The 25,243-nt window shown below is 37.2% G+C and overlaps 7 protein-coding genes across 7 annotated transcripts; 5 read left to right on the top strand and 2 right to left on the bottom strand. All coding sequences in view use genetic code 12, as the record gives it.

Moving 5' to 3' along the window:
• Window positions 1–836: 836 nt before the first annotated feature.
• Window positions 837–2,177, top strand: DEHA2F03454g (DEHA2F03454p; the record flags this gene model as incomplete). The annotated part of the gene is made up of 1 exon (XM_460516.1): window positions 837–2,177. One exon carries the CDS (start codon window positions 837–839, stop codon window positions 2,175–2,177), a length of 1,341 nt encoding a protein of 446 aa, XP_460516.2.
• Window positions 2,178–2,509: 332 nt separating this feature from the next.
• DEHA2F03432g (DEHA2F03432p) lies at window positions 2,510–10,720 on the bottom strand (the record flags this gene model as incomplete). Its single annotated transcript, XM_460515.1, has 1 exon — window positions 2,510–10,720. The coding sequence occupies one exon, from the start codon at window positions 10,718–10,720 to the stop codon at window positions 2,510–2,512; it is 8,211 nt and encodes a 2,736-aa protein (XP_460515.2).
• Window positions 10,721–11,702: 982 nt separating this feature from the next.
• DEHA2F03410g (DEHA2F03410p) lies at window positions 11,703–12,566 on the bottom strand (the record flags this gene model as incomplete). Its single annotated transcript, XM_460514.1, has 1 exon — window positions 11,703–12,566. The coding sequence occupies one exon, from the start codon at window positions 12,564–12,566 to the stop codon at window positions 11,703–11,705; it is 864 nt and encodes a 287-aa protein (XP_460514.2).
• A 1,409-nt stretch (window positions 12,567–13,975) lies between these two features.
• On the top strand, window positions 13,976–18,079 carry DEHA2F03388g (DEHA2F03388p; the record flags this gene model as incomplete). Its single annotated transcript, XM_460513.1, has 1 exon — window positions 13,976–18,079. The coding sequence occupies one exon, from the start codon at window positions 13,976–13,978 to the stop codon at window positions 18,077–18,079; it is 4,104 nt and encodes a 1,367-aa protein (XP_460513.2).
• A 1,705-nt stretch (window positions 18,080–19,784) lies between these two features.
• Window positions 19,785–20,828, top strand: DEHA2F03366g (DEHA2F03366p; the record flags this gene model as incomplete). The annotated part of the gene is made up of 1 exon (XM_460512.1): window positions 19,785–20,828. The coding sequence occupies one exon, from the start codon at window positions 19,785–19,787 to the stop codon at window positions 20,826–20,828; it is 1,044 nt and encodes a 347-aa protein (XP_460512.2).
• Window positions 20,829–21,203: 375 nt separating this feature from the next.
• Window positions 21,204–22,427, top strand: DEHA2F03344g (DEHA2F03344p; the record flags this gene model as incomplete). The annotated part of the gene is made up of 1 exon (XM_460511.1): window positions 21,204–22,427. The coding sequence occupies one exon, from the start codon at window positions 21,204–21,206 to the stop codon at window positions 22,425–22,427; it is 1,224 nt and encodes a 407-aa protein (XP_460511.2).
• A 583-nt stretch (window positions 22,428–23,010) lies between these two features.
• On the top strand, window positions 23,011–25,242 carry DEHA2F03322g (DEHA2F03322p; the record flags this gene model as incomplete). The annotated part of the gene is made up of 1 exon (XM_002770687.1): window positions 23,011–25,242. The coding sequence occupies one exon, from the start codon at window positions 23,011–23,013 to the stop codon at window positions 25,240–25,242; it is 2,232 nt and encodes a 743-aa protein (XP_002770733.1).
• Between the last annotated feature and the right edge of the window lies 1 nt (window position 25,243).

The following is a 25,243-nucleotide window of genomic DNA, read 5'->3' as shown; positions in this document are numbered from 1 at the left end:
TGTGTGGCCTTGTTACATCTCACTGGCTAATTATCTTAGCGCATTTCCCCAGTTATTGCGGTTATTCTCCAACAATTGTGCGAATGTCGCTAATCCCAGAATGTCGGATATATTTTCCCCAATACTAGCTGTGGTTCCCCAGAATTCTGCCGAGTCGGCGTTGGGCCGACCGGTGAGCTGCTGTTCTGCCACGGTTCACTGCGATCCTTCGCTAAATGCTTCACTACGCAAGATATCGCACCACTATTTACGTTTCCGGACACAACAACATAGTAAAAATGGCGCACAAACAAAATCCATCGCTCCCCGGGTTTTCAATTTGGTAACGCTCAAGTGGCCCTTCACGTATCTCCATTAGTATTCATATATTCAAAATAACAACCATAAATGAGTTGTGTAAATTTACTATGGTAGTCTGTATATATGTTTACACCTCACTGAATAGACACTGATAAATATATGGGGTATCTTACATAGCCCGTCACTCCAGTATAAATAGTTAAGGAGTATTGTACGCTTAGTTGGAGATTTTGCGCAGTATATATATATGGTGATAGTTCGCTCATTAAGAAAAAAGGCTTAAATTTTTTCTGATGTCCCCTCTATTTTCAAATTTTTCGTACAGAATATAAAATTTTTTCATCTCAGTTATATTGAGTCTAGAAGTACTGTATCTGTATTTTTAAGAGCAGCAAGTATATCTAGAGCCAAGGCAATATCTATCGGTGGAAAGAAAAATAACCGGTAAGATATTGTAAACGTTGAATTTCACATTCATTGAAATTGAGTCGAAGAAGTCACCGCAACATAAAGTGCAATAAAATAGAAGATTAGACATGACTACAAAGGCCCAAGATAAGCGTAAGGACCCGGCTAGTAGACCTTACAAGTGTACGATGTGTGACAAGGCATTCCACCGACTTGAACATCAGACAAGACATATAAGAACTCATACGGGGGAGAAGCCCCACAGTTGTTCATTTCCTGGATGTTTTAAGAAGTTTAGTCGGTCAGACGAACTTACTAGACACTCGAGGATCCATACGAATCCCAATTCACGCCGAAATAAGAACTTGAGTAAGTCCCAGCAGAAAATACCAGTGCCCCCACAAACATCGAGGGGAGATCAGTCAGACCAGTCTAAGGAGGAAATACAAATAATTAACGAAAAACCACAATCAGAACACGTTAAGACGGAGAAGGGCGACATAGAGGATTCGGTAATGCAACCTTCGGTGACACATCATGCGCATGGTGTTCTTGGGGCACCACTAAAGGTGAGTAGCTCCGAGTCGTCATTTTCATCGAACCCGTTGAGTAAAAAGAAGTCTCACAATTCGGACCACTTAGCTAATAAGGGTCACAGATCAGAAATTAGTGACGATGAAATGCAAAGTACACCACCCCTGGACGATTGTGCTTCCCATCCAAATGGCAAGAAGAACATCGATGTTTTGGCCTCTGCTGCCTCAGAGGAATTGGAGAACTTGAACTCAAAGTCATTACCTTCATTGACAGACTATTTCAATAATGGTAAGAATGCTCCATTTTCTGCTCCCGCTCCAAAACCAATAAACTCGTCCAATTCGACCAATAACTTACAGTACTTATCTAATGTGGCTATGATGTCTTCCAACAAACCCCAATCAAAAAGCTCAACTACATTAGCCAGTAAAGGCCTTACAAATGCTTTGTCAGTTTTGCAAAGGATGACGCCATTAAATCCTGTCCCGCAGAATTCGCATGCTTTACAGGATTCAGACTTCGATTACGTGAAACAGAGATTAAAGAAATCAAGACCTAATTCTCCTGTTAATGGTAAACATTTCACTTTACCCAACTCCCCAGTCCTAGGCTTATCATCCACTACAACCCCAATAATCTCCGCTAGTAACAGCTCTACTAATTTAGCCGCCTTAATGATGGCTCCATCCTCAAATAATGTTATTACCGATGGTGGCTTTATACCGAGACAGAATAATTCGTCACCGCCACCACATAATGCTTTTGATAGAAATAACTTGAAGGATGAGAATAGCTTACCTCCCTTAAGAAGCTTGAAATTGGAATTGCCTACAAATTTGCCAATGCAATCTATTAATGCTTCATTTGATATGGGTTCTACGCTTAGGAATACGCCATTCCCTTCAAATACTGGTGAAGGTCGTCAATATTAGATTATGTTCCGCCGCCTTAATTTCATATGTAAAATAGTGTAATAATATTACTGTATAGTAAGTAAGAATTAATCAACAAGATGGAGTTAAGTGCGAGCGCAAGGTAATGATCATCGTGAATATCCCTTTATCGATTTAAATTTCTTTATCAGTGAAACGTGGAGGCACCTCCAGTACGACACATAGGACGATTTTTCTAGACACAATAGAAATGAAGGAACTTCACATGCAATCTCTTACAATTACTTATCTACTCAGTTCAATTAGCAGTGTATACTATTCTAAAATATATATTCAATCTAGTCAACATTGTTCGCTATCAAGCATAATAATTACTTTGATAAATCTACTCCGCCTATGGCCCAAACTTCACTTTCATCTTCGATTCTATCGGAAAATAAAGTTTCTTCATCACCTCCTGCTTCTATTCTTTCTCTTTCGACACCTGCTAATCTGGTAGCAACCCTCTTTGTATAATCACCGATTGATCTTGGAATAATAGAAATACCAACAACTCCCGAGATATTGGACTGTTTACTGTTGAACCACTGGTTAAAATCATTCATTTGTTCGTCATCTACCAAATTGAAGATTGCAATGTATGCTTTTTCAGCTGCTAATTTAATTGGGATAATTGTGTCACGAACACAGGTAAAGACAGAAGGAACTAAAAGATCATAGAATGGTTTAACCAATTCTTGATACTTGAATCTTGCAATGGTTCTAACGATTACCAATGATAATCTTCTTGTATCTGGAGAATTCGAATTCGGCTTAACCATATTAGTAGCCAACTGCTCGACCAACTTGTGTATATTATCATCATCAATTTCAAACTGCTTATCATTTACAATTGTGCTAGAGGTGACTGGTGACTTCGTTTCGCTCAACAATAAGCATAATTTACCAATTGCAACAGTCGCATTAGCACTGATGTAATCGTTTGAAGAATTAGCACAATTGATTATAAATGTAACTATCTCGTCTAATAATCCGGTCTGGAAAATATGGTGTGGAGCATCCTTCAAGAAGGAATTAATAGACAATATCGCAAATTTGTGATTATCAACACTAACATCATTTTGCTTCTCCAAAATTTTTGATTTAAGGATGCTTGTAGCTTCTTCAGTAGACAAAATTTGTGATAAAGAACCAATTAATCTCGCATATGAAACAGCTGACTTATCGCTAACAAGTGTAATTTCATCTTCCACTAATGATAAAATAGACGTTTTGGAAGCTTCATTCATATTTTCACCAGCCTTGCTAACAACTTCTAACATACCCTTTAACATCGCAGTCTTAACACCTTGTTCGCTAGCATTTCTCGCACCAGTTACCAATTCTGTAACTAAGGAATCTACTCTGGGTTGATGTTCTATCAATGTACCTAGAGCAATAACTGCTCTGGACCGTAATGCATCATTTTGTGGATCTGATAAGGATCTCACAAATGTCCTTTGTAATTGAGGAATAAATGGACGCAAAAACTGTGGAATCTTGGAAAGCAAGCTTGTCAAAGCGTACAAGATACCAGCTTTAATGTCTGATGAGACACGTTCACCAATGACACGAATTAATGGACCAGTAATAGTAGTAGCAAATGGTTTCAAATTTGCTGCCGGTGTTTTATCAATAATATCGGCGATACCATGTGCAGACATTTCTCTTTGGTCGCTATTACCATACATCAAACCATGCGAGAAAATTGGCAATATACAATTTGGTCCTCTTGGTAATGTAAATGCAGCTAATTCTTCGCCTCTGACACCTGTAATGCTTAAGGCTTGGCGTGCAGGTTTAATAAGCCTTTCAAGAGATTCCTTACTTTGTCTTTTAACTAAAGCAGATAATGCATCAAAGCTACCCTTTACAACTTCTGGGGATCTATCACCCAATGAAAGAATGAACTGCGATACCATATCTTGTATGTAGACGGTATAATCAAGATTAGTATGAGCAAAAAATGAACCTAAGCGTTCATAGATTACCGCCCGTTTTGCAGCATCTTCATGCTTAACTAAAGATAATAATTGTTGCATTAATGGGTGAACTCCTTCATCATCGTCAATAGCTAATAATATTTTATCAAATGCAGACTTAATTTCATCTTGAGATGCTTCTGATTCATTCTTGGAATCGATAACAGCACTAACTAAAGTATTAATAATAAGCGACAAACGCTTGTATAACGCATGTCCCGCAACGGAAGCCAATGAAGAAAGTGCTCTTGCCTTAAATGCATCGATAGGAGGAGATAACAAAGTTGGTATCAATATTGGGAAAATAACATCTGCCCTTGTCGCCATTATGTCTTTCAAAGCTAATAAAGCATTCTCCGTATTATCAGATTCTAACATGTTCAAAAGATATGGCAAAATTGCATCAATAACAACCTTACCAAGTTGTTCTTGCAAAGCTTTAAATGCTTCCGCAGCAGCCTCTCTGACCTTCGTAGCAGGATCAATAAGGGCATCACGAATAATACTGATAAATACTCCTTGATATTCAACAAGACCATCATACAGTGTTGATTTGATTAATTCAGAAAGTGCTATACAAATACCTTGCTTGGCATCGTTATCACCAGATACCAACGATGATTGCAAAGTTGGTAATAATTGAGCCAAAGCATTCGCACCAACACGACGAATCATTTCACCAAGAGTCTGAGCTGCGATCGTACGCTGTTCCTCATCTGAGGATGCTAAACGGCGAACAATTATCTGGGTTAAGGATGGCAAAATTTCTTTCACTGTCCTTGGAGTATTTGCAACCAATGCTTTCCAAATATCGACAGCGGCACTACGAACAATACCTGCAACATCAGAACGACATACAAATAATAATGATAAAATACGGTCACGGCGATCCTGGCCAAGAACTTCGATAAGAGTCTTGTTAACTTCACCGGAAAATTCTGATACCTCTTCCGTAAGTTCACTTTTGCCTGAAATACCAGTAACTTGGAATAGCAAGTCACCGGTAAGTTCAACAGAAGAAAGACGGATACGATAATTGGTGTCTGATAATCCAATTTCTAACTCTGGCAATAATAAGTCAACCGCCTTCTTAGCGTAATTCTTCACAATCAATCTACCCGCTCTCAATGCTGTATCCCTGATTTCTTCATCTGTGTCAGCCAATCCTGATAAGATTGGCGGAATGATACGATTTAAATATGGTGAAAATTGAGAACCGAAACAAACTGGCAAAAATAATAACAAAGGCATGAAACCCGCACGAATGTAATTACGAGGGGATGATGCTGACGATAAGATATCTGGCAATAACTCTTCCAATTTGTTAATACCAAGACCAGAAATAACCTCTGAAAGTGCTTGAGCAGAACCAAGCCTATCACCAGCCCTTGTTTCATCTCTTAAAGTATCTAACAAACGAGGAATTAAATCAGGGAATTGTTCTTCTCCTAATTTTTCAACCAAAGAACCTAATGCACGAGCAGCAGTTGACCTTGTTCCTGGTACTGGATCAACCATAGCAACTTCTAATTCCCCGACCAAAGCAGACAAGTATGGGCGAAGGTCTTTACTATCAACTAAAATTGCCATATTGCCAACAATTTGACATGCTTTCTTCTTTGTAGCAGCAGATCTGTCTTTCATACCTCTATGAATAACATGGATAATAAGAGCTAAAGAAGGACCATCGATATAATGCACAAATTGTGTCTGAATTAATTTATCTAACGCAGATTCAGTATATTTCGTTGGATCACCAATTGCATTTATCAAATCTGGTACAATGGCTTGAATTTCTGGGTTACGAATAACTTCACCGAACCTCTTCAAAGCTTGGTCAGCAGCCTTTCTAACCTCTTTATGTGTATCATTTAATACACCTACAATTTCAGGTACGATTGTAGACAATGATGATGACAATTGTGTGGGATCCAAATAAGCCATGGAACCTAACAATTCGACTGAACCTTTCTTAGACCTCCATGCAATTTCATCTAAGTTAGAAATCGCAACAGGAATCAACTTTTTAACACCAAAACTGGTGGTGTTTTTCATGATTTGCTTTGCAGCTGAATCAGTCGCTTCACGAACCTCTGGTACTTGATCGCCTAAGGATTTCAAGAGAATTGGCAAAATTTCGATCACATAAGGTTCAAAAAATTTACCCAAGCTTTGAGATAAGCATTCAAAAGCGAATGAGACACCTTCCCGGCGTTGTGAGTTCTTCTTGTCATCGGCGGCATCAGTTAAATTTCTTATAATATCATATGTCGATAATGACTTAATTCCTGAACCTTTCACCAAACCAGAAATACCATATGCCCCACCACGTCTTGAAGCCATATTTTTGCCCTCAAACAACTTTTCAAACAAAATATCAAAATAATGTTGTAATTTTGGAGTGAATGAAACAACCAATGGTGCAATACATTCAGATATAGCATACTGAACGTCTTCGGATGGAGTATCGAGAGTTTTGATTAATCTATCAACAATCAAATCCAATCTCGAATCCGATTCATCCAAATGACGTGCTAATGCACCATATAAGATAATAACACATTCCCTTATATTATCTTGTGTTTTTGAGCCATCATCTTTTGCAGCAAGACAAGCTTCAAAAATTGGTATCAAAGTTTCAATATTAGTGAACCCATGTTTCTTGATAACTTCAACACCAGCTTCTTGCAATTCTTGGCGGACTAAATCTTCTTTATCACCTAAAGCCTTTTCATCCACCAAAAATCTGAACAATTTCTCAATTGTTTGCTTTTCAAAGAAAGGACTCAATAGCTTTATAGTTAACGCAATTGTTGATCTTTCCTCCCAGGTGTCTCTTTGGTCTGATGAAGACTTAATAACTAAGCCAAACCTATCTAACGCAGGTGGAGGTGGATTCTTTTTCACATGATAAAGATCAATTAGTTCGTTCAATGTTTCTTCAAATATATTCTTGTTGCTATCAAGCAATGCCAATACAGACGAATAAATCGCATTTGCTATGGACAAACGTAATCCGGAGTCTTTATTGCCCGCATATTGCAACAATTGAGTTGGTGCTTCTTGACTAAGCTCGAATTTGTTATCTTCCCAAATTGTTCTCGCAAGCTCAGCACTATTTGGATCATTATCGTGTATAGCAATCCATAATTCGTTGGAATAATTCATTTCTGTTGTTAAGTCGAATTCAGAATCAATACCTTCCAAGACTGCATTTCTAACAAATACTTCAGGCGAAATGACATTGTCAAAAAGTATTTTTAAATCGTTTTTAGTAATACTTACGGAAATATGTTGACACATGGCTAAAAAGCATTCTTTCGACAATTTAGCCTTTGATGGCAATCTCATTAACGACAATATTACTTCCAAAATCTTCTGTCTAGGAATTGTATCATCTTCGAATACTTCTGCGTGAGAGGAAATTATTTCAATAGCTAACAATAATTGTTCTTCCTCTGGATCTTCTTCAACAAATTCCGACGTGACTTTTTGCTTGGTTGCATTCTTCATAGCCACCATCTTACCATTTTCAAGAACTTTTGTTAACAACGGCAAGATATATGATAATGATAACGAATCCAATGGGTTCTGATCAGAGAGAAACTTAATTCTGAACAAAATTCTGGAAGTCAAACTTAAAATAGGTTCTTCTAGCAAATTTTCTTTTAATCCTACAACTCCATTGAGTCTTAAAATAGCCACTCCTACGAAACCTTTTAATGAACCTAATCGCGATGAAATCAATTCTGCCAAATGCAAAAACGACTTTAATGGTAAATCGTGCAATAATTGGGGGATAACTTTACTCTCAGTTAAGATGAGGATTTTAGATATAGCCACTGGATACCAATGTGCTGACCCATTATCAACTTGAGTTGCGTTAGAAACCAAGTCATTAATAATGTCGATTCCGCGGTGGAAATCGTTGACTAATATTTGGACTTCTTTACGAGTATTAGATTCCTTGTTCAATTGCTCATTCACAAGGACATGCTCTTCTTTAGTTAACTTTTTTGTTATTTTCCCCTTATTTTTATTTGCTAATTCCTTCCTCATTTCCTCTTCCCATTTTCTAGTCTCGTAATCCCTATTATTTTTATCATCGTTTCTCTTCGAATCAGAGCTATTGTTGAGAACATCAAGAACTAGCACACCATCGGTACCTTGCCAAATCTGGATGGATTGGTTATCAATATTAACAATCTTATCAATATCAAGATCGGATGACATCAAAGCAGATAATTTTGGACCAAAAACTTCTGGCTTAATAAAAGAAATCATACTCATAGACTTAATAGCTGCCTTGTATATAAGACCCGCAAATGCATTGTTCTTAAGAAATTCTAATGTAGATGCAAATATTTCATCGGAATTATTCCCAACTAAATCACCTATATTAACATTTGATCTTTGACAAAGTCCGACCCATTCATTTCTAATTGGAATTAAATCATGATTTGCTGCAACTAATAATTTTTGCAAGCTGATCTTTGAGGTATGGTGATTTTTTGATTGGGTTATAACAGATAAGACTGGAGATAAAAACTTGAAATTATAGCTATACACTTCTTGGTCTTTCTGGTTATCAGCTTCAATCAAGACACAATAAATGGAATCTATGATTAATTTGCTAAATTCTTCAGCATTCTCATTCAAACAATCTCCCATAAACTTTAAACATTGAAGCCTCAAATCATACGGAATATTTTCTGAAATTGCCATATAAATCCACGCATGTCCATATGCATTCTTGTCGTTTTGATCAAGCAGGTTGATATATCCAGAAGCCTCCCTTAATGCTCTCAAAAACCAAATTATTTCAGTCAGATTTGTTAATTTTGTGAAAACTTTCGAGCTTGTTAAAATTGAGGGCTTCTCAGTATTACGTAAAGAGTTGATGAAAACCTTCTTATCATCAATTAACTTTAAGCTCTTTTTAACTAAAGAGCTTAAAGTTATCAAAACATATGAGCATGATATACCCTTAGTAGTAATCGTTGGCAAAGGAGATTGCTGGGCTTCTTCAATTGAGCTAATGAAAATTGGATATAAAGTTTCAATTAATTGTAAAAATTTCACATTGTGAACGATTCTCATGGTATTATATACATATGCACCTAATTCAAGAAACCAGATACGTCTTAATGGCATTTTTTTATCACTAAGACCAAGCTTGAATTGATCGACGAACTTAGAATTATCTTCATCTGAAATTTCTTCATTATTGACAATTAAGTCCAAATATTGGTTAATGAAGGCATTAATTAAACCATTCAATGAAATTTCATTTTGATCTTTTGATACTAGCGGTAATAATCCATTCAAGATCCGTAACGATATACCAGTATTTTTGAATTTAAGCATTGATAGAGTCTTAACAATTAAATATTTTGATTCATTATTCGAGGTACCTTTGAATGACTTTAAACATTCATCAATTAATTTGGCCAATATATCGTCTGCAGCCCCTTCAAAATGATTATGAATTAATAATTCCATTGAAGTAAAGGCTCCATTTCTGGTTAACTCTTTAGGCGACTTAAATGCATTTAAAAAGTTATTTAAAAGCTTTGTATTAACTAAAGTATTACTTAAATCAATGTCTTTACTTAAGAATTCAATAAGTCTTGGAATTAAATATCCAAACGAAACTTCCGATGATCTTAAAATCGCCTTATCCAACACTGGCACAATTACAGTATTAAAATCGTTTTCATTGATAGAAGATTCGATATATTTTCCGAACAATTTTAACGAATAATCGTGTGGAGGAATCTTATTTAATAAAACTTGATTAGTATAGTAATTTAAAATCGAAGATTTCACATTTCCACCAGATTCATTCAAATGATTCAAAAGGCCAGGGTATGTTGGAAGTGCATCGACAATTGCATCTGAGATAACCCCCAAATAAGAAATCACAACAGTTGGAGGAACTTTATTAGAAGGAGAAGTAAGTGCATTAATATAATTATCAATTACCTTAGTTGAACCATCCAGCTTAACGAAAGTATGTGTGATGGAATATTTGGTAGACAGCAATACAGAATCATTGATTCTTCTTCTGTGTTGGAAGCTCTGGTTGCTTTCATTAAGAATTGTGTTAACGCAATTATTAAACAAGTAAGCTTGACTCAATACCACTTTATCAATCAACTCCTGGTTACTGACTCCTAAATCACTAGTTATAATACTAAATTTATTGATCCAACTCAATAAAGTTAAGTAATCTGTAACTGCCATTGATCTTTCTTTTACCGCAATGTCATAAGTAAATTTAATAAAAACCGGTAAAAACTCATTCTTGAAAAGAACGATTTTTTCCAACGTCTTTAACAACTCATTTCTTGAATTAACATCCTGGTAATAGTTATATGTCTTTAATAATGTTTGACATAACTCTAGCAATTCTTGTTTATCATCAGTTATTTTATTAGTATCTAAAAGATGTTGAACTTTTCGCAAGAATGGTATTCTCTTACTGGTCAACGAGTCAAATATTTCTTTTTCATAAATATCTGATAATTGATCCCAGGTAACATCAGTTTCGGAAGTCATTATTTCAAAATCTAATTTGAAATTAAGCGTCTCTTGGGATCTTGACTCTTTACTCTTTAATATCTATAGGTAATAATCTATGAGTAGTCTCTGAAATGAAAAAAATACTAATTCGTGCAGTAACCAACCTCAATTTTCAGTTATGTTACCCGGAAAAACATTTCAATATAAATTGAGCATTAAACTATCCAGTTTCAATGATTTAAGGCTTTTTCCTTATCAACTATACCAGTCGATGAGGAGAGGCTATAGTTAATTCATCCGTTGCAGCAATTTACTCACTATGATATCCGTTTGGGTTTCTTAGAGGGCGCTGTGGATAACATCATGGTCACATCACCACATAATAATGATGTTTAGAAATATCTGAGACTGGAATTGTTGATTATGTTTATTCTATATATAGAGGAGTAGTTTACAATATTAAAGTTAGGCATATGGTTTAATGATAATCGTAACAAAGTACTACTATTTCGACTAAACTATGCTCTCAATAATTGTAGCGAGGACCTTGTGCACAAGTAAGTAGCAATGAGGGGTCACAACGTAGCCAACTCATATGCGAGCCATATCCCTGCACCAGGTGAAATGTTCATATGCACCTAGTAGTATTCGGTGATAGGTGTCGATGGAAAATAGACTTTTCCGAAGCAATCGAAACAATCGGAGTAAGAAGACAAAGCGATACGAATATTACTACAAATTTAGTAATACAATAATTATATTAAGTACATTGCTAATATAAGCATATATAATCCAACATTTTTACTAGATGTTTCAACTAAAACCAAAACTAACATTAATAATAAATATCTAGGACCCCATGAATATCGTAAACCAAGATAGATACATCACTAACTGGATAACAATAAATAATCAAATAAATAAATTAGCCTAGTTGCACTAACTAGACTCCAAATGAACCCGTAACTGGTACTTTTTATGTTCTGAAAAACTTTCTGTTAAATGACCAACGTAACATCTATTCGCCGTGTTTGAAGCAACATCTGTTGCCGTAACGACATGAGCCAAACTTAGACCAATTGGCACAAGGCTTGGATCTCCATTTTGGAGGTCTTGATACCGACTTGAGCTCGTTCTCACCATGAGCAAATTGACACTTATTTCCATAAGGACATATTCCCATCTTAATGTAGGAAGCGCATAATTCGGTCTTGTACAATTGTGTGTTCACATTTAATTGCTTATTCTTCTGTTGTTGTGTCTGCTCAATGCTAGGATACTGAGCTGCCTGTTGAGACAACAATACCTGTTGTTGTTGCTGTTGCTGTTGCTGATGAAGTTGCTGTTGTTCGAAATTGAAAATTTCGTCCGAATGGTCCGACAACGACGAGTTCCTCCCAATATATGCAAACGAATTCGAATCCGTGCCATACATCAAATTCTCTTCAGTCAATGCTGGTAAGTCATTAAATACCATATTGCTCGACAATGGCTTGTATTCTATACTGTCTCTCATCCCGTAATTAGGCTGCATCGCACTTCCTACACCACCACCAGGTAAATATCCATAGTTTCCATTTCCCTGGCTCATTAATGGTGGTGTTATCAGAGCTGGTGATTTCCACATGTTATTATGGCTCGGTGACGACGAACTCAGAGTACTAGATGTCGAAGATGCGCACTCGTGGCTCGATGGCATCAGCCATAAATCCGCCAAAAGGTCACCCTTCACTGCTCCAACATCGACTCCCGTACTTTCAACAGACCCAAATCCACCTACACCAGCAAGCTTCTGGTACTGTTCGTTGTTCACTTGGCGATATCCCATCATGTTATCATTTAATGGCAATGTTTGCAAAGGCACTTGTTGATATGCAGTCATTATTTGTTATAGTTGTGCTTTGATATATATATATAGCGGGTGTACATATATTATGCGATATATGTTGTGTAAAAATGAAAAGAATAATATCTAAAAGTAATTCAATATATCTCTGATATTAAAAATGCTTGGGTATTTGCAATTATTTATATTAGGCCGTTAGATAAATGTTCCGCATCGGAGCTAATGGAATTTTTTTCCTGGTAAGGTGAGGGTAGTACGACTGATAATGTTGAGTAATAAGAATTGCTACATAAATTACAAAACCAATAACAAAACCCTTCTACAGTCTGCGGCTAAATGGGGTAAGCATGTAATTGTCTTGTCGAGTCGATTAATAGGGAAAGTTAGAGCACGAAAATTTTGCACAATACATTTGGAGATTTAATTGGAGTATGGGCTTCTGCGTACAAAATCAACTAAGCGGAGAATTAGAAATACAACATTACACAAGCCGTACCCCTACCATGGGCATATTTTTACGCTTCTCCATTTAATTGACTCTTCGACCAAATCGTGGATAGTTTTCCGGATGTAGCAATGGCAGTGTAGTATGTAAGTTCTATTGATATCTAAGGCTCTTTAGATGTAGTAACTTGTGTAAGTTGGGGGGAAATAGGTTCCATGGTATGATAGTTACATACCTTTTAAACACGTAACTGGATGCAAACGGTCGCTCAAGTTATGGGAACGACGTTCAAGTCAAGAATACGCGCGGGTATGCCTAAATCACTCGATGTTTTATTGCTTGGTACCGAATAGCCATAAGAACTCGGCAACACCACTTACAAAATGACATGATTTGTGGCCCAATATTGTGGATGAATATTTATTCGACTGAACAATGCAACGAACCCTCGGCCCCGCCCTCGTCAGGGTGCTCGATATTGTGGTTTCGGTATAGGCGGGCACCACGACATGGTCTGACCGGAATATCAGCTAGTGGAGACGGGTGGGTTAAGAATACTCCTCTTGCGATGGAGCCTTATGTAATCCGAGTTTCTCCACCACTAAATCAGAAGATGTAAGTCCGAGTTTTTCCAGGCAGATGGTGCGATGTTTGGGGCTAAACGGGAAGGCCCGAGTTCGGAGAATCGACGCCGCGAAATATGTCAGTCTGTATCAAGTGTGGTGCTTAAAGCCAGCGAGAGACGGAGGGGAAATATGATATTATTGGTGTATGGTTCGGTGTACCGTGCGTAGAAAAAAATAGAATGAAATGGCCAAACTTGGCTACTATGTTTATGAATCGCACACGCTAGATCTAAGAGACTATCGCGAGCGCTATTAAGAGGATCGTTTGTTTACTATAGCGGTTTGTTTACGCGTTAAGCGATATAGGTCATATTGGATAACAGATAGCATTTAGTAGTCTTCAGGTACGACGGACACAGTGTAATCGATGGTTGATGATTGGGAATAATTTAGCAGAACACTTGAAATGGGTGGACTTGAACAAGCCCCAGATACCCAATGCGAAGATCATTAGCATATTGGCAAGACATGGCTCTGATCTGAGTATAAATAACGGGATCAGGGGATCCACTGGATCAGTATTTCGAGCGACGGGTCATATGGGTGAGATGAATCTGTCTGTAGGTTCACAGCAGACTATTCCAAAATCTGGTGCTACTAGCACTCGGATCAACATACGACCGCCATCGGATCAGCCGTTGCAGCAGTCTACACAAACAGCAAATAATATGGAGACTCTATCAATACCGGAGACAGGGCTGATAGCCAGTAAAGATCGAGCTAGCAACGTGTCTGATATTGATAGTACGACTAAACCTGCTAAGCATACAAACATACAATCAGAGAGTAACGGCAATATCGCCAATAATAACAATAAAACTACAAATATTAATAATCCCAAAGAAGAGGAAGACGAAAATGTGATAGATCTCACGATGGAGGCCCCTCGAAATCAGAAGAAACAAAAATTGAATCCTGATAGTCAGACACTGATTCAACAAGCATATATACAGATCTGTGAGCAAAAGATAGCATTGTTGATGGAGAGGTTTACAACGATTGAATCGACCGCTATTTCGCTTGATGATAAAAAAAATTATCTAAACAAGACTTTTGGGCCGAAATTCAAGCAAATCAATGAAAACCAATCTAGCTTAAGAGGAAAATTACTATTTTTAACGGATGATTTGCAGCATGATGATACATCAAGTCTCTCTGAGCTTAATGAATTTCCTAATTTTGATTCGGATAGGATTTCTGATTCACCAAAAAACTTAAACACAATCGATAAAATTGATTTTTGCTCTCAGTTCTCTGAGGTTAATCAAAGTAACATAGCAAGAGCTATGAATATTCGGGAAAATTTAGAATCTACTAACCCAAACTCTCAAAAGCCTTCCTCTGCGAGTAATGAAGAAAGCGAATTTCATTTAGTGGATGAAACTTCGTCGCCATCGAGATATGCTGACAATTTGAACGAGGCTAGAGAACTTGTTATGCAATCTAATTTGAGGAATAAGCTGAATCCTCCGAAAATAATTAATAATAGCGAGAGTGAAGATGATGAGGATAATTTTGGAGATAATACCATGGATGGCTTACGTACGCCGAGTCAAGATAGAAATGATGAGTATGACCTAGGCAGTTTTATTGAATTTGAAAAACAGAATTTGGATAATGAATCCGTTGACGAGTCATATATTGAATCTCAGAGAAACAAACATGAATCAGATAACTCGGATAACTACACCGAGCTCGATAGTGATAATGAGATTGACAACATTAGACTAAGTCCTGACGTGGCGGAGAATTTTGGTATCAAATACAATGATCTACCTAATTCCGAAATTGATCTTATCTCAAACATCGATAATAATAATGATATGAATGATGACAATGGTAACGATGATGACAATGGTAACGATGATGACATCGAAGAAATAGAAGATTTTACAACACAATTAAATCAAGAAAGAGAATTGAATAATACCGAAGATATAATCGAAATAAGTTCTGATGATGAAGGTGATGCGAACTACGATATGTTTGTTAAACCATCAACAATCAAGAACACCCTAGTCGAAACGAAACCAAACCCACTTATTGTTTCCAAGTCTCCTCTTACAGAGAATAATTTAGCGATGAATGTACCTTCTCAACATTTGGATAGCGATATTGATTTTAGCGATGATGAAGATGAACTAATCAACATTTTGAATAATCATAAACCTAATAAGGAAAATATTCCTCCTAATTCAGAAGCATTTATAAAAGAGGTTTACAGTAAATTAAATTCAGTGTTCAAACTTTCAAATTTTAGGCCTAATCAGTTACACGCTATAAGTTCAACTTTGAATGGAAAAGATGTGTTTGTCCTTATGCCTACTGGTGGAGGTAAATCATTATGTTATCAATTACCAGCATTAGTAAAGTCAGGTAAGACTCGAGGAACCACTATCGTTGTATCTCCGCTAATTTCTTTAATGCAAGATCAAGTTCAGCATCTATTGAACAAGAATATCAAGGCGGGAATGGTCAGTTCAAAAGGTTCTGCATCAGAACGGAAATCAACACTTGATTCATTCAGAAATGGTCAATTAGATTTGGTTTACCTATCCCCCGAAATGATTAATGCATCGCAGCATATTCAAAGAATTATAACAAAACTATATGACATGAACGAGTTAGCCAGAGTTGTCGTTGATGAAGCTCATTGTGTTAGCTCTTGGGGCCATGACTTTAGACCAGATTACAAAGGCATGAATTATTTTAAGCACAATTACCCTAAGGTTCCTGTTATGGCATTAACGGCAACAGCAAATGAAAAAGTTAGAATGGATATTATTCACCATCTAAAAATGGATAACCCAATACTATTGAAGCAAAGTTTCAATAGATTAAACTTGTTTTATGAAATTAAATGGAAGACATCAAATACTTTAGAATGGATAAAAAATTATATCTTAACTAAACAAGTTAATAAAACTGGTATCATATATTGTCATTCGAAACAGTCCTGTGAGCATACATCTGAAAAACTAAATGAATGGGGAGTAAACGCATCATATTACCATGCGGGACTTTCGCCTACTGACAGATTTGAAATCCAAAACAAATGGCAGCAAAATGAACTTCAAATTATATGTGCAACTATTGCTTTTGGTATGGGTATTGATAAGCCTGACGTTCGATATGTTATCCATTTGTTCATACCTAGAACTCTAGAAGGATATTATCAAGAGACAGGGAGAGCTGGTAGAGATGGAGCCTATTCTGAATGTATAATGTTTTATTCCTATAAGGATGCCAGGTCGTTACAGAATATGATTCAGAGAGACGAGGAATTGGATCGCGAAGGTAAAGAAAACCATTTAGCGAAGTTGAGGCAGGTTGTTCAGTACTGTGAAAACACTACAGATTGCCGTCGGAAACAAGTTTTGCACTATTTTAATGAGCAATTTAACCCAATAACATGTAATAAGAAATGTGATAATTGCATCAATTCAAGCAATATCACCATCGTTGAAAAGGATGTTACTGGATACGCTAAAGATATATTGAAATTAGTGAAATCTATTCAGGATGATAGGGTTACCGTCTTGCACTGCCAGGATGTATTCAAAGGTTCAAACAATAGCAAGATTATGAAATTTGGCCATAACCTAAATCCGTATCATGGTAAAGGTAGAGCACTTGATAAGACTGATGTTGAAAGGATATTTTTCTATTTGTTGAGTGAAGGATGTCTTTGTGAATACCAAATTATGAAAGGTGGGTTCGCGTCTAATTATGTTAAACTTGATAAACAGGCAGAATCTGTTTTGCACGATAGAAAATTTATTAAGATAAATTTCAGCTCTGAAAGTAAGCAAAGATCTACAGGAAACGCTACAATTAGTGGAAGCGTGAATCCCACAAATGGCTATCAATTCCAATCATTTGTCAGTGCATCACGTATTCAAATCCCTTCCATAACTAATTTTACAAGTGCTGGAGTACAAAACAGCGACCATATCAAGCATTCTTGTAATGAATTGAATAATATGAGAATGCAGATAATGGTCGATCTGAGCTTGAATTCGGCAGAAAATGTATTCAATGATGATACATTGAAGGACATGGCTCATAAATTACCCACGAACAAGCGTGATTTTGGGAAATTGGCTAGTATTACTAAAGAACAGTTGAACTACTTCCCGCAGTTCAAAAAGCTACTAGGCAGTTTGTCGAAAGAACGCAAAAATCAAGTGCCGGACTCGACCCCATCCAGTACAACATCACCATACTTTGGAAATCAACAAGACTCTAATGATCCTAGCACGTGGAGAAGCACATACTCGCAAACTGAAAACTCAACTGCGTACGTGAATATCAAAAACAAATATAGCAGAGGTAACAGAAGGTCCAGTCAGTCAAGTCAACGAGGTTACAAAAGCCAAAGGGGTCGCAACCAGAAGACTCAGCGGAGCCAACGGAGCCAGCGTGTTTCCAAACCTAGATCAAACCAAAAGAACACCCCAAGAGGTATGCCTTTGTGATTAGCTCATTATTTATTTATTATTAATAGACATTGTACATATTTAATTGTAGGGTACACTAATCAATCTAGCCACTAATCGAATGGCTATGTCCAATCGTTAATTCCCTGATTATCGTATTTAGTTCCCAACGCCCTTTGAAAAGCGTTGAGCACCACTGCGCGGATATCAATGTCCACCAAATATATTGACCACCATTTTGGGGAACCCCCCATCTCTGTCGCTTATATACCCACCGCTAACACTACCCCATTTGGAGATACCAATTATCGAACATCCACTCTTATTGGGAATCCTACCGTAAAACCTCTGCATCTTAGACCGAAATAACCATTATTTCGCAGCCATTACTATTACCCTATATCCCGACCGCCAAGGTTGTTTACCTACTGCATACGAGTGTTCATTCAGCCAAAATTCTTCACTAGCTCAACCATTCGCTCGTCAACGTTTCTCTTATCGGCCCTGCCTTGCCTCCTTTTCTGCTACCTACTCCTCTTCCGCCTCGAACTACAGCACCGCAGTGCACGTGCATAGACGAACTGTTCTTATGTTTTTTACGTCAAACACTATCAGAAAAATCTGCCTGCATCTGCGAATATCTACCCTCGACCATTGCACCAAATCGCCGGTCTACCTCCGGTAATACTGCCTTGCAAATTAAATCCAAAGGTCCCTCAAAGTGCCATCCTTCTTGCTCTCATATCTCTGTCCCCCGACGAAATGGCGTCAATACCGTGGCCAAGAGTTTCTCTCTCACTATCTAAAGTGCCCAGCGCCATAAAAACTTTTCATTGGTTCACCTCCAAGAGGGGAAGAGGGGATTTGAATCTAACCGTTCACGCCAGACCGGCATGCTTGCTTATATAATTGTTCTCCTCATTACGGGTTAATTCATGGGTTGCATATACCGCCACATCGAAGCTTTTCCTACGTTGGATTATTCCGAAACAGTATAAACATCTGATTAAGCGTTATACCGCAAAAGCTTTTCGGCGCAACAATGTTGAGAATGCCGACCTGGAGATCCACCAATGAGACTTTGATCCAGAATCAAATTTATTACGAAATAACCACTCTATCATTTCGACTAATTATATTGAAACACCCTACTTCCAACGTCCCCCACTCTATATTTGGGATGTATTTTTAATTTAATGCCTACTTCATGTACTATAGCGTCATACTTTGGTGGACGGGATGCTATTCCTACTGAATGGATGGTTTTGGTGTAGTAACGGAATCGCTCGAACAAATTGATAGGAAAACGGCGTCCACCGGGAGAGGACTGGGTTCCGGGAAAATGGGCCGGGCACCGGTGGGCCCGAATGTCGACGTGTGCGAACGGTGAGAATCCTTTCGTCTCAAAAATTGATGAGAATTCGTTTGATTCAAGCACATTTGACTGGCACACATGCAGTACAGGAAAATTGTTGGCTAATTCGAATGATCGTAGCGACTCACCGGAACCATCCATAGAGCAAAATCGGAGTCGGACATTCAACTCAGTTGAAGCACAGTGAGGTGGGAAAAGTGACACAAAATCGCACCTGAATTTTTTCATACAAATAAAGAGGAGACCTAATTAGATTAATAAATTTTCCAAAGTTAATTGATTAGCGTTGTTTTAATAAACATTAATATATATTACGTTTCCAGAGTAAAAAGGGTTTTACTCAGGTTTTATAATACAAGTACTACGTTAATGAAGATACCTACTAATTTAGCAGCAGAAAGTCACCATGATAACAACCTTATAGAGCAAGCATGCGATTCGTGCCGGAAAAGGAAGCTTAAGTGCTCTAAAGAGTCACCAAAGTGCTCCAAGTGTATTCAGCACAATTGGTGTTGCTCATATAGTCCAAGGACAGTGAGGTCTCCTTTGACGAGAGCTCATTTGACCCAAGTGGAAAATAAGGTCAAGTCCTTGGAAAACCTAATTACATATTTGTTGCCGCAAGAGGTAAATTCGAGAGGGATCGACCAATTGCTCTACCAAAACACGTTCAAGGATGTGTTGAGGCCCTACAAGGACATGTTGCAGAACGGCAGTACATCCGACGAAGGACAGGACGGTAGGAATCGTGGGAGCACGCCGGGTGGTGGTAGCGGCACGACCACACCACCTGCATTCGAAGAGGATCTTAATCAACTGAGTTCGGTGACTCCCCAGGGGGGATCTCCGGGAAAGGGAGAGCATTCGAGACTTAACACAAATGGTTGTAATTCATTGGCGCAGTCACCCTCCTACTCGATATTTTCGATGGACGACTCAATTTCCAATGCGTCAATAGACCACTCCGACCATCATGATCACAACAGAATCGACAACGATAAAATCAAACAGGAAATAATCGACGATTTCATATTGAATAGCATCCCCACTGACAACAAGCGCAGCCAATGTCAGTTTATAACCCCCTCGGCCATCAAGCACGAATACTCCCCATACCCATACCAACAGCACCAACCACGCCCCAAGAACATATCGAACACCACAACATCAGCAACATCACTCACATCCCCCTCGTCGCTCCTCTCACTTAATTCTTACGGCGATAATATAAACGAAGACGAAGAAATACCTAAGAAATCCTACGCTTCACCTACGAGGCTGTCTGCGAATAAAAAATTTGAAGACCTCGATCTTTTGATTTCATCGAATGGTATCAACAATGGTATCAATGACTCCAACTATAACTTGATATTTGATGAGGTTATGGATGATTCACCCATGATCAATGGGTGAAGAATGTTGCCTGGTGGACTTAGCTAGAAGTCCCGGTTATGGTTTGTACGGTTAAGAACACTACATGCCATTTTAACTTTATGTGTCAATGATTTATTTTGTTTCTGTGTCAATTTTCGTCCTATATACGGTTTATGCTATATATGATTGGTTTAATAATAAATAAGTTTTTAAGGAACAATTTCTACCGAATGGATGCAAATGAGTCGCAATCCAGAAATTTTATGTCGAGTCGTGCGAGATTACAAAATGTTGTACTCTTCAATTTCCGATATCGCTACCCGCTAGATTTATTATATTTTGTTTATCTACTACTTTGCCAGTTACGTCAAGTTAGAAGAGTAGTAACTGGAAATATATATTCATCCGATCAATATGAGGTCGCAGACAATGAAAAACTTGATTTCTTTGAAGAAAAATATCACTCGGAGGATCAAGCAAACCCTTGAGGAGATAGCAGAGAATTTAGGTCATCCACAACAACGCCCAGTGCCAGTTCCAATACCTATACCAGTTAGAAGCGGTAGAAATGCAAGCAGATTAAGCAAACAATTTTCTAGATATTATAGCACATCAAGTAACTTTACTGGTGGTCATTATAAGTTCCGGGCATTCCAGTTTTTGAATGTGAAGTACCAGAATGGAGGAAAGTTGGGAAGAATAATCCAGAATAATTCGAACTGGATCAGATTCAATATCCAGAATTCTAATTTCAACCAATACCGATCATTTAGAACGTTTCACAAGTCATTTCTTTACAATAATTTTTCGCAGAGATACCAATCACAGTTTGGTAACAAAATGGCGAACATGAACTTTTTCAGGCATCCTAATGGTAGCTCACCAATCAAGAATTTGAATCTCAACATCAGGGCGTTCATGAATTCGAAGAAGTTTGATACTTCTGACCCTAGCACGTACAAACAAGACTTGGTATTGCATCTGAGACCTCAAGTCAAGAGCAACATACGCCTTAATGTATCTTTGACTCCAAAGTTCTCTGAACTCACCTTGCTGATGGCAAGAACTGTTTCCTCTGCTGGCTGTGAGGAGACATCTCATAATACTCAGACTTCCAATGGATGCTACGTTGATTTCCCAATGAGTAGTAAATTTTCCATTCCAGCGATGACTATCTTGAACAATGAAATACTCGATGAATTAATGCAAGACTTGAAAATTCTCGAATCCAAGATTGCTGAATTGAAACTGGATTTACAGAACTTGTTCGAGTTAGGGGAGTTACCTATGAAATATTTGCACGATCAAAATATTATTAGGGTCTACTTTGCTAATTGCGATAAAGCAAGATTAGAAAGCTTGTTGAGGGAAAAGAATATCATAAACGGGATAATTTATGAAGAAGCTGTTTATGGATGTTCTTCAGACTGTGCAAACGTCTCCGAGGCTGATATTTTAAGTTCCTATTACGGCTCGTCATCTTCGCTCGGTTCTTCCACAGAATATGACGATGATGTCTTATCTGACTCTTCTCATCATCCCTTGTCAAATGACCACATTATCAGACCAGAGAGCGGAAATCAATCTCAAAACTCACAACATGTTAGCTTTTGCGACGAGGACATATGTTGGGTTTGATTTATAAGTACGAGTTATATATAGCACTTTTTTCACGACTTTATTTATATTCACGTTTTTAATGATTTTATTTATATTAAGTTCATCTTGATGTTCAATGGTGTAAATTGCGATATAAAGTACAATATCGTTAGTATATTTTATTTACACGATTTCTATTTCTTCACATCGGAGCCTTTTAATTAATTATCAATAGCAATATTTCCTATTTTCTACAGGTTCTTAAAGAATTCTGCTGATCTATGACAAGGTTTGCTCAGAGTTATTGAGGACATTTTGGCCTATTACAAAGATTGTTAAAAACAATAATCTGAAAGATTGGTTGCCTACTCGCCTACCATTAGAATATATAATAATAAGAACTGAAAACAATCAACACTATGTAGCGTAAGAGCTTCTGAAGTATAATAGTGTTCAGAGAATTTTACATCATCATACGGATAGATCAAGAGACACTAATACATATTCTAATTTCTAATTCTGTGCGAACTACAGAAACAGCGGAACGTTCGCATTGACTTTTTTGTAAACAATATTACATGGTTAATTATCACTGATAACGATAAAACATTAAAGAATATTCATGATGCCACCTTCGGATGATGAATTTCAAGATGCAGCTTCCAATTCCTTTCCTACGGGAAGTGAAGTAGATAATGGTAAAGAATCACCTCCGATCACGAATCAATCTACCAAGAATAAAAAGAAGAACAAAAAGAAGAATAAAAAGCAGCAACAAACTGATACAGCCTCTGTATCTTCTTTTACTGGTGAAAGTTCTAATTATGAAAATAATAATGAAAGTAATGAACTTGTAAATACGAATGAAAAGATTGATCTTACCAATAATGACGACCCCATAGATAAGCGCGGTAATGACGATACTATAACTGAAGATACTGAAGATGTTAATAACCCGGTTGAAAAACAAACAGAACAGCTCAAAGTGGTTTTACCTAACCCCGTGAAAGTCGCTACGCCAGATACTTCGTTCACCGGGGAACCTGCAAACGACGAGCAGAATTCCACTTTACCTAACGGAAAGCCCAGTTTACCAAACAGAAAGCCAATTCTGGAATGTTTGAGATTGGACCAACCTTCAGCTCAAATATTGGAAGGTACAACTGAAGCTTCCAATGATAAAATGAATACAATTTCCAATAGTTATAGAAAAGAGAGTAATAACTTCTTGTTAGAATCGAAGTTCAATCAATTAAATAGAGAATTCGAATCTAAAGATTTAAAGTTGAAAGAACTGATTAATTCTGGTACAGAAAACATAAAGAAGACTTTCAATGACATTAAGAATACCGTTGGAGGATTCAGTGACATGTTTGATTATCAAATAGATTGGGAATTTTGGACCAGAATTGTGAATGATTATGAATCTGTCATCCAGAATGAATCGAATGAATTGAATAATCTCATAAATAAAGGTATACCAAAAGAGTTCAGAGGCATAATTTGGCAATTAATCGCTAAATCTAAAAACTTCCAATTGGAAGAATTTTATTTCAACTTGAAGAGTGAATCCTCAGTCCATGAAAAATCAATTAAAAGAGACTTGACAAGAACCAGTTTTTTTACAAATGTTGAACAAGTCAATAAGGGTGAAGAATTATTTAATGTGATTAAGGCATATTCGTTATTTGACCCAGATGTAGGTTACACACAAGGTATGATTTTTATCACTGTTCCTTTGATAATGAATATGAGTGAGTCCGAGTGCTTCTGTTTATTGGTTACATTAATGAAGGATTACAATTTAAGATCTTTATTCTGCCCCGAAATGAAAGGATTGCATTTATTACTATATGAATTCGATAGATTATTAGAGATAAACTTGCCGAATTTGTACAATCACTTGGTTAAACAGGGTATTAAATCTTCAATGTATGCATCCCAATGGTTTTTAACGTTTTTCGCCTACAAATTCCCATTGGATATAGTATTAAGAATTTATGATATTCTTATCACGCAGGGGATTGAATCGATCTTGAAGTTTGCCGTTAACTTAATGATAAAAAATGAATCAAACATTACTCTGCTCAAGTTTGATAAACTTTTAGACTTCTTGAAGAATAACTTGTTCAATGTTTATGTCAATGACGAATTTATCAATGGCATCAACAGCACAAATACTAGCCAAAGCGATTTGTCGGGATCAGGTGTTTCTAGACGGTTTTCCTTGCTAGGTGGAAGAAGAAGCAGTGCTGGTGGAGCTCGTTCAAAATCACATAATTACTACAAACTTAATGAATTGGTAGAGGACTCGATGCAAATTAACGTGATTCCATTAGATTTGAGTAAATTTGAAGCCGAATTTGAAAACATATACTTGAATGAAAAATCGAAGACCACCGAAATAGAGAACTTACGAATCGAAAATGGCAAGTTGAGGCATGACATTAAGCTCTTAGAGACTGACTTCTCATCATTGAATAGCGATCACATAAATATTGTCCAGAAGATGGTAGATATAAAGGTAACCTTACCGGATATTGCGAACGACAATGAAGATCTTCAAAGGTCTATTGCCGAGTTGAAGGACAAAATCGAAGGCTTGGAATCAAAGATAAACGCGGGTTCGGGTGATAATAACAGCTCAGAATCGAGCCTAGGCCTACAAGCACCTGCGTTACCAACAAATATAGAAAACAATATCCAAGAACTATTAACCATAAATGCCCAAGAAACAGAAAGGTTTGCTAACTTAGAAGAAGAGTTGAGTAACTTGCAAATGGAAGATGAAAGATTGAACTCAGAATTGCTGAACGTTAAACAATCCAAATGGTTATTTAATAGGTGGAAATAGT

The sequence above is a fragment of the Debaryomyces hansenii genome (assembly GCF_000006445.2).
Source record: "Debaryomyces hansenii CBS767 chromosome F complete sequence".
In the NCBI taxonomy this organism is placed as follows: Eukaryota; Fungi; Ascomycota; class Pichiomycetes; order Serinales; family Debaryomycetaceae; genus Debaryomyces; species Debaryomyces hansenii.
This window is presented reverse-complemented; position numbering and strand designations above follow the sequence as displayed.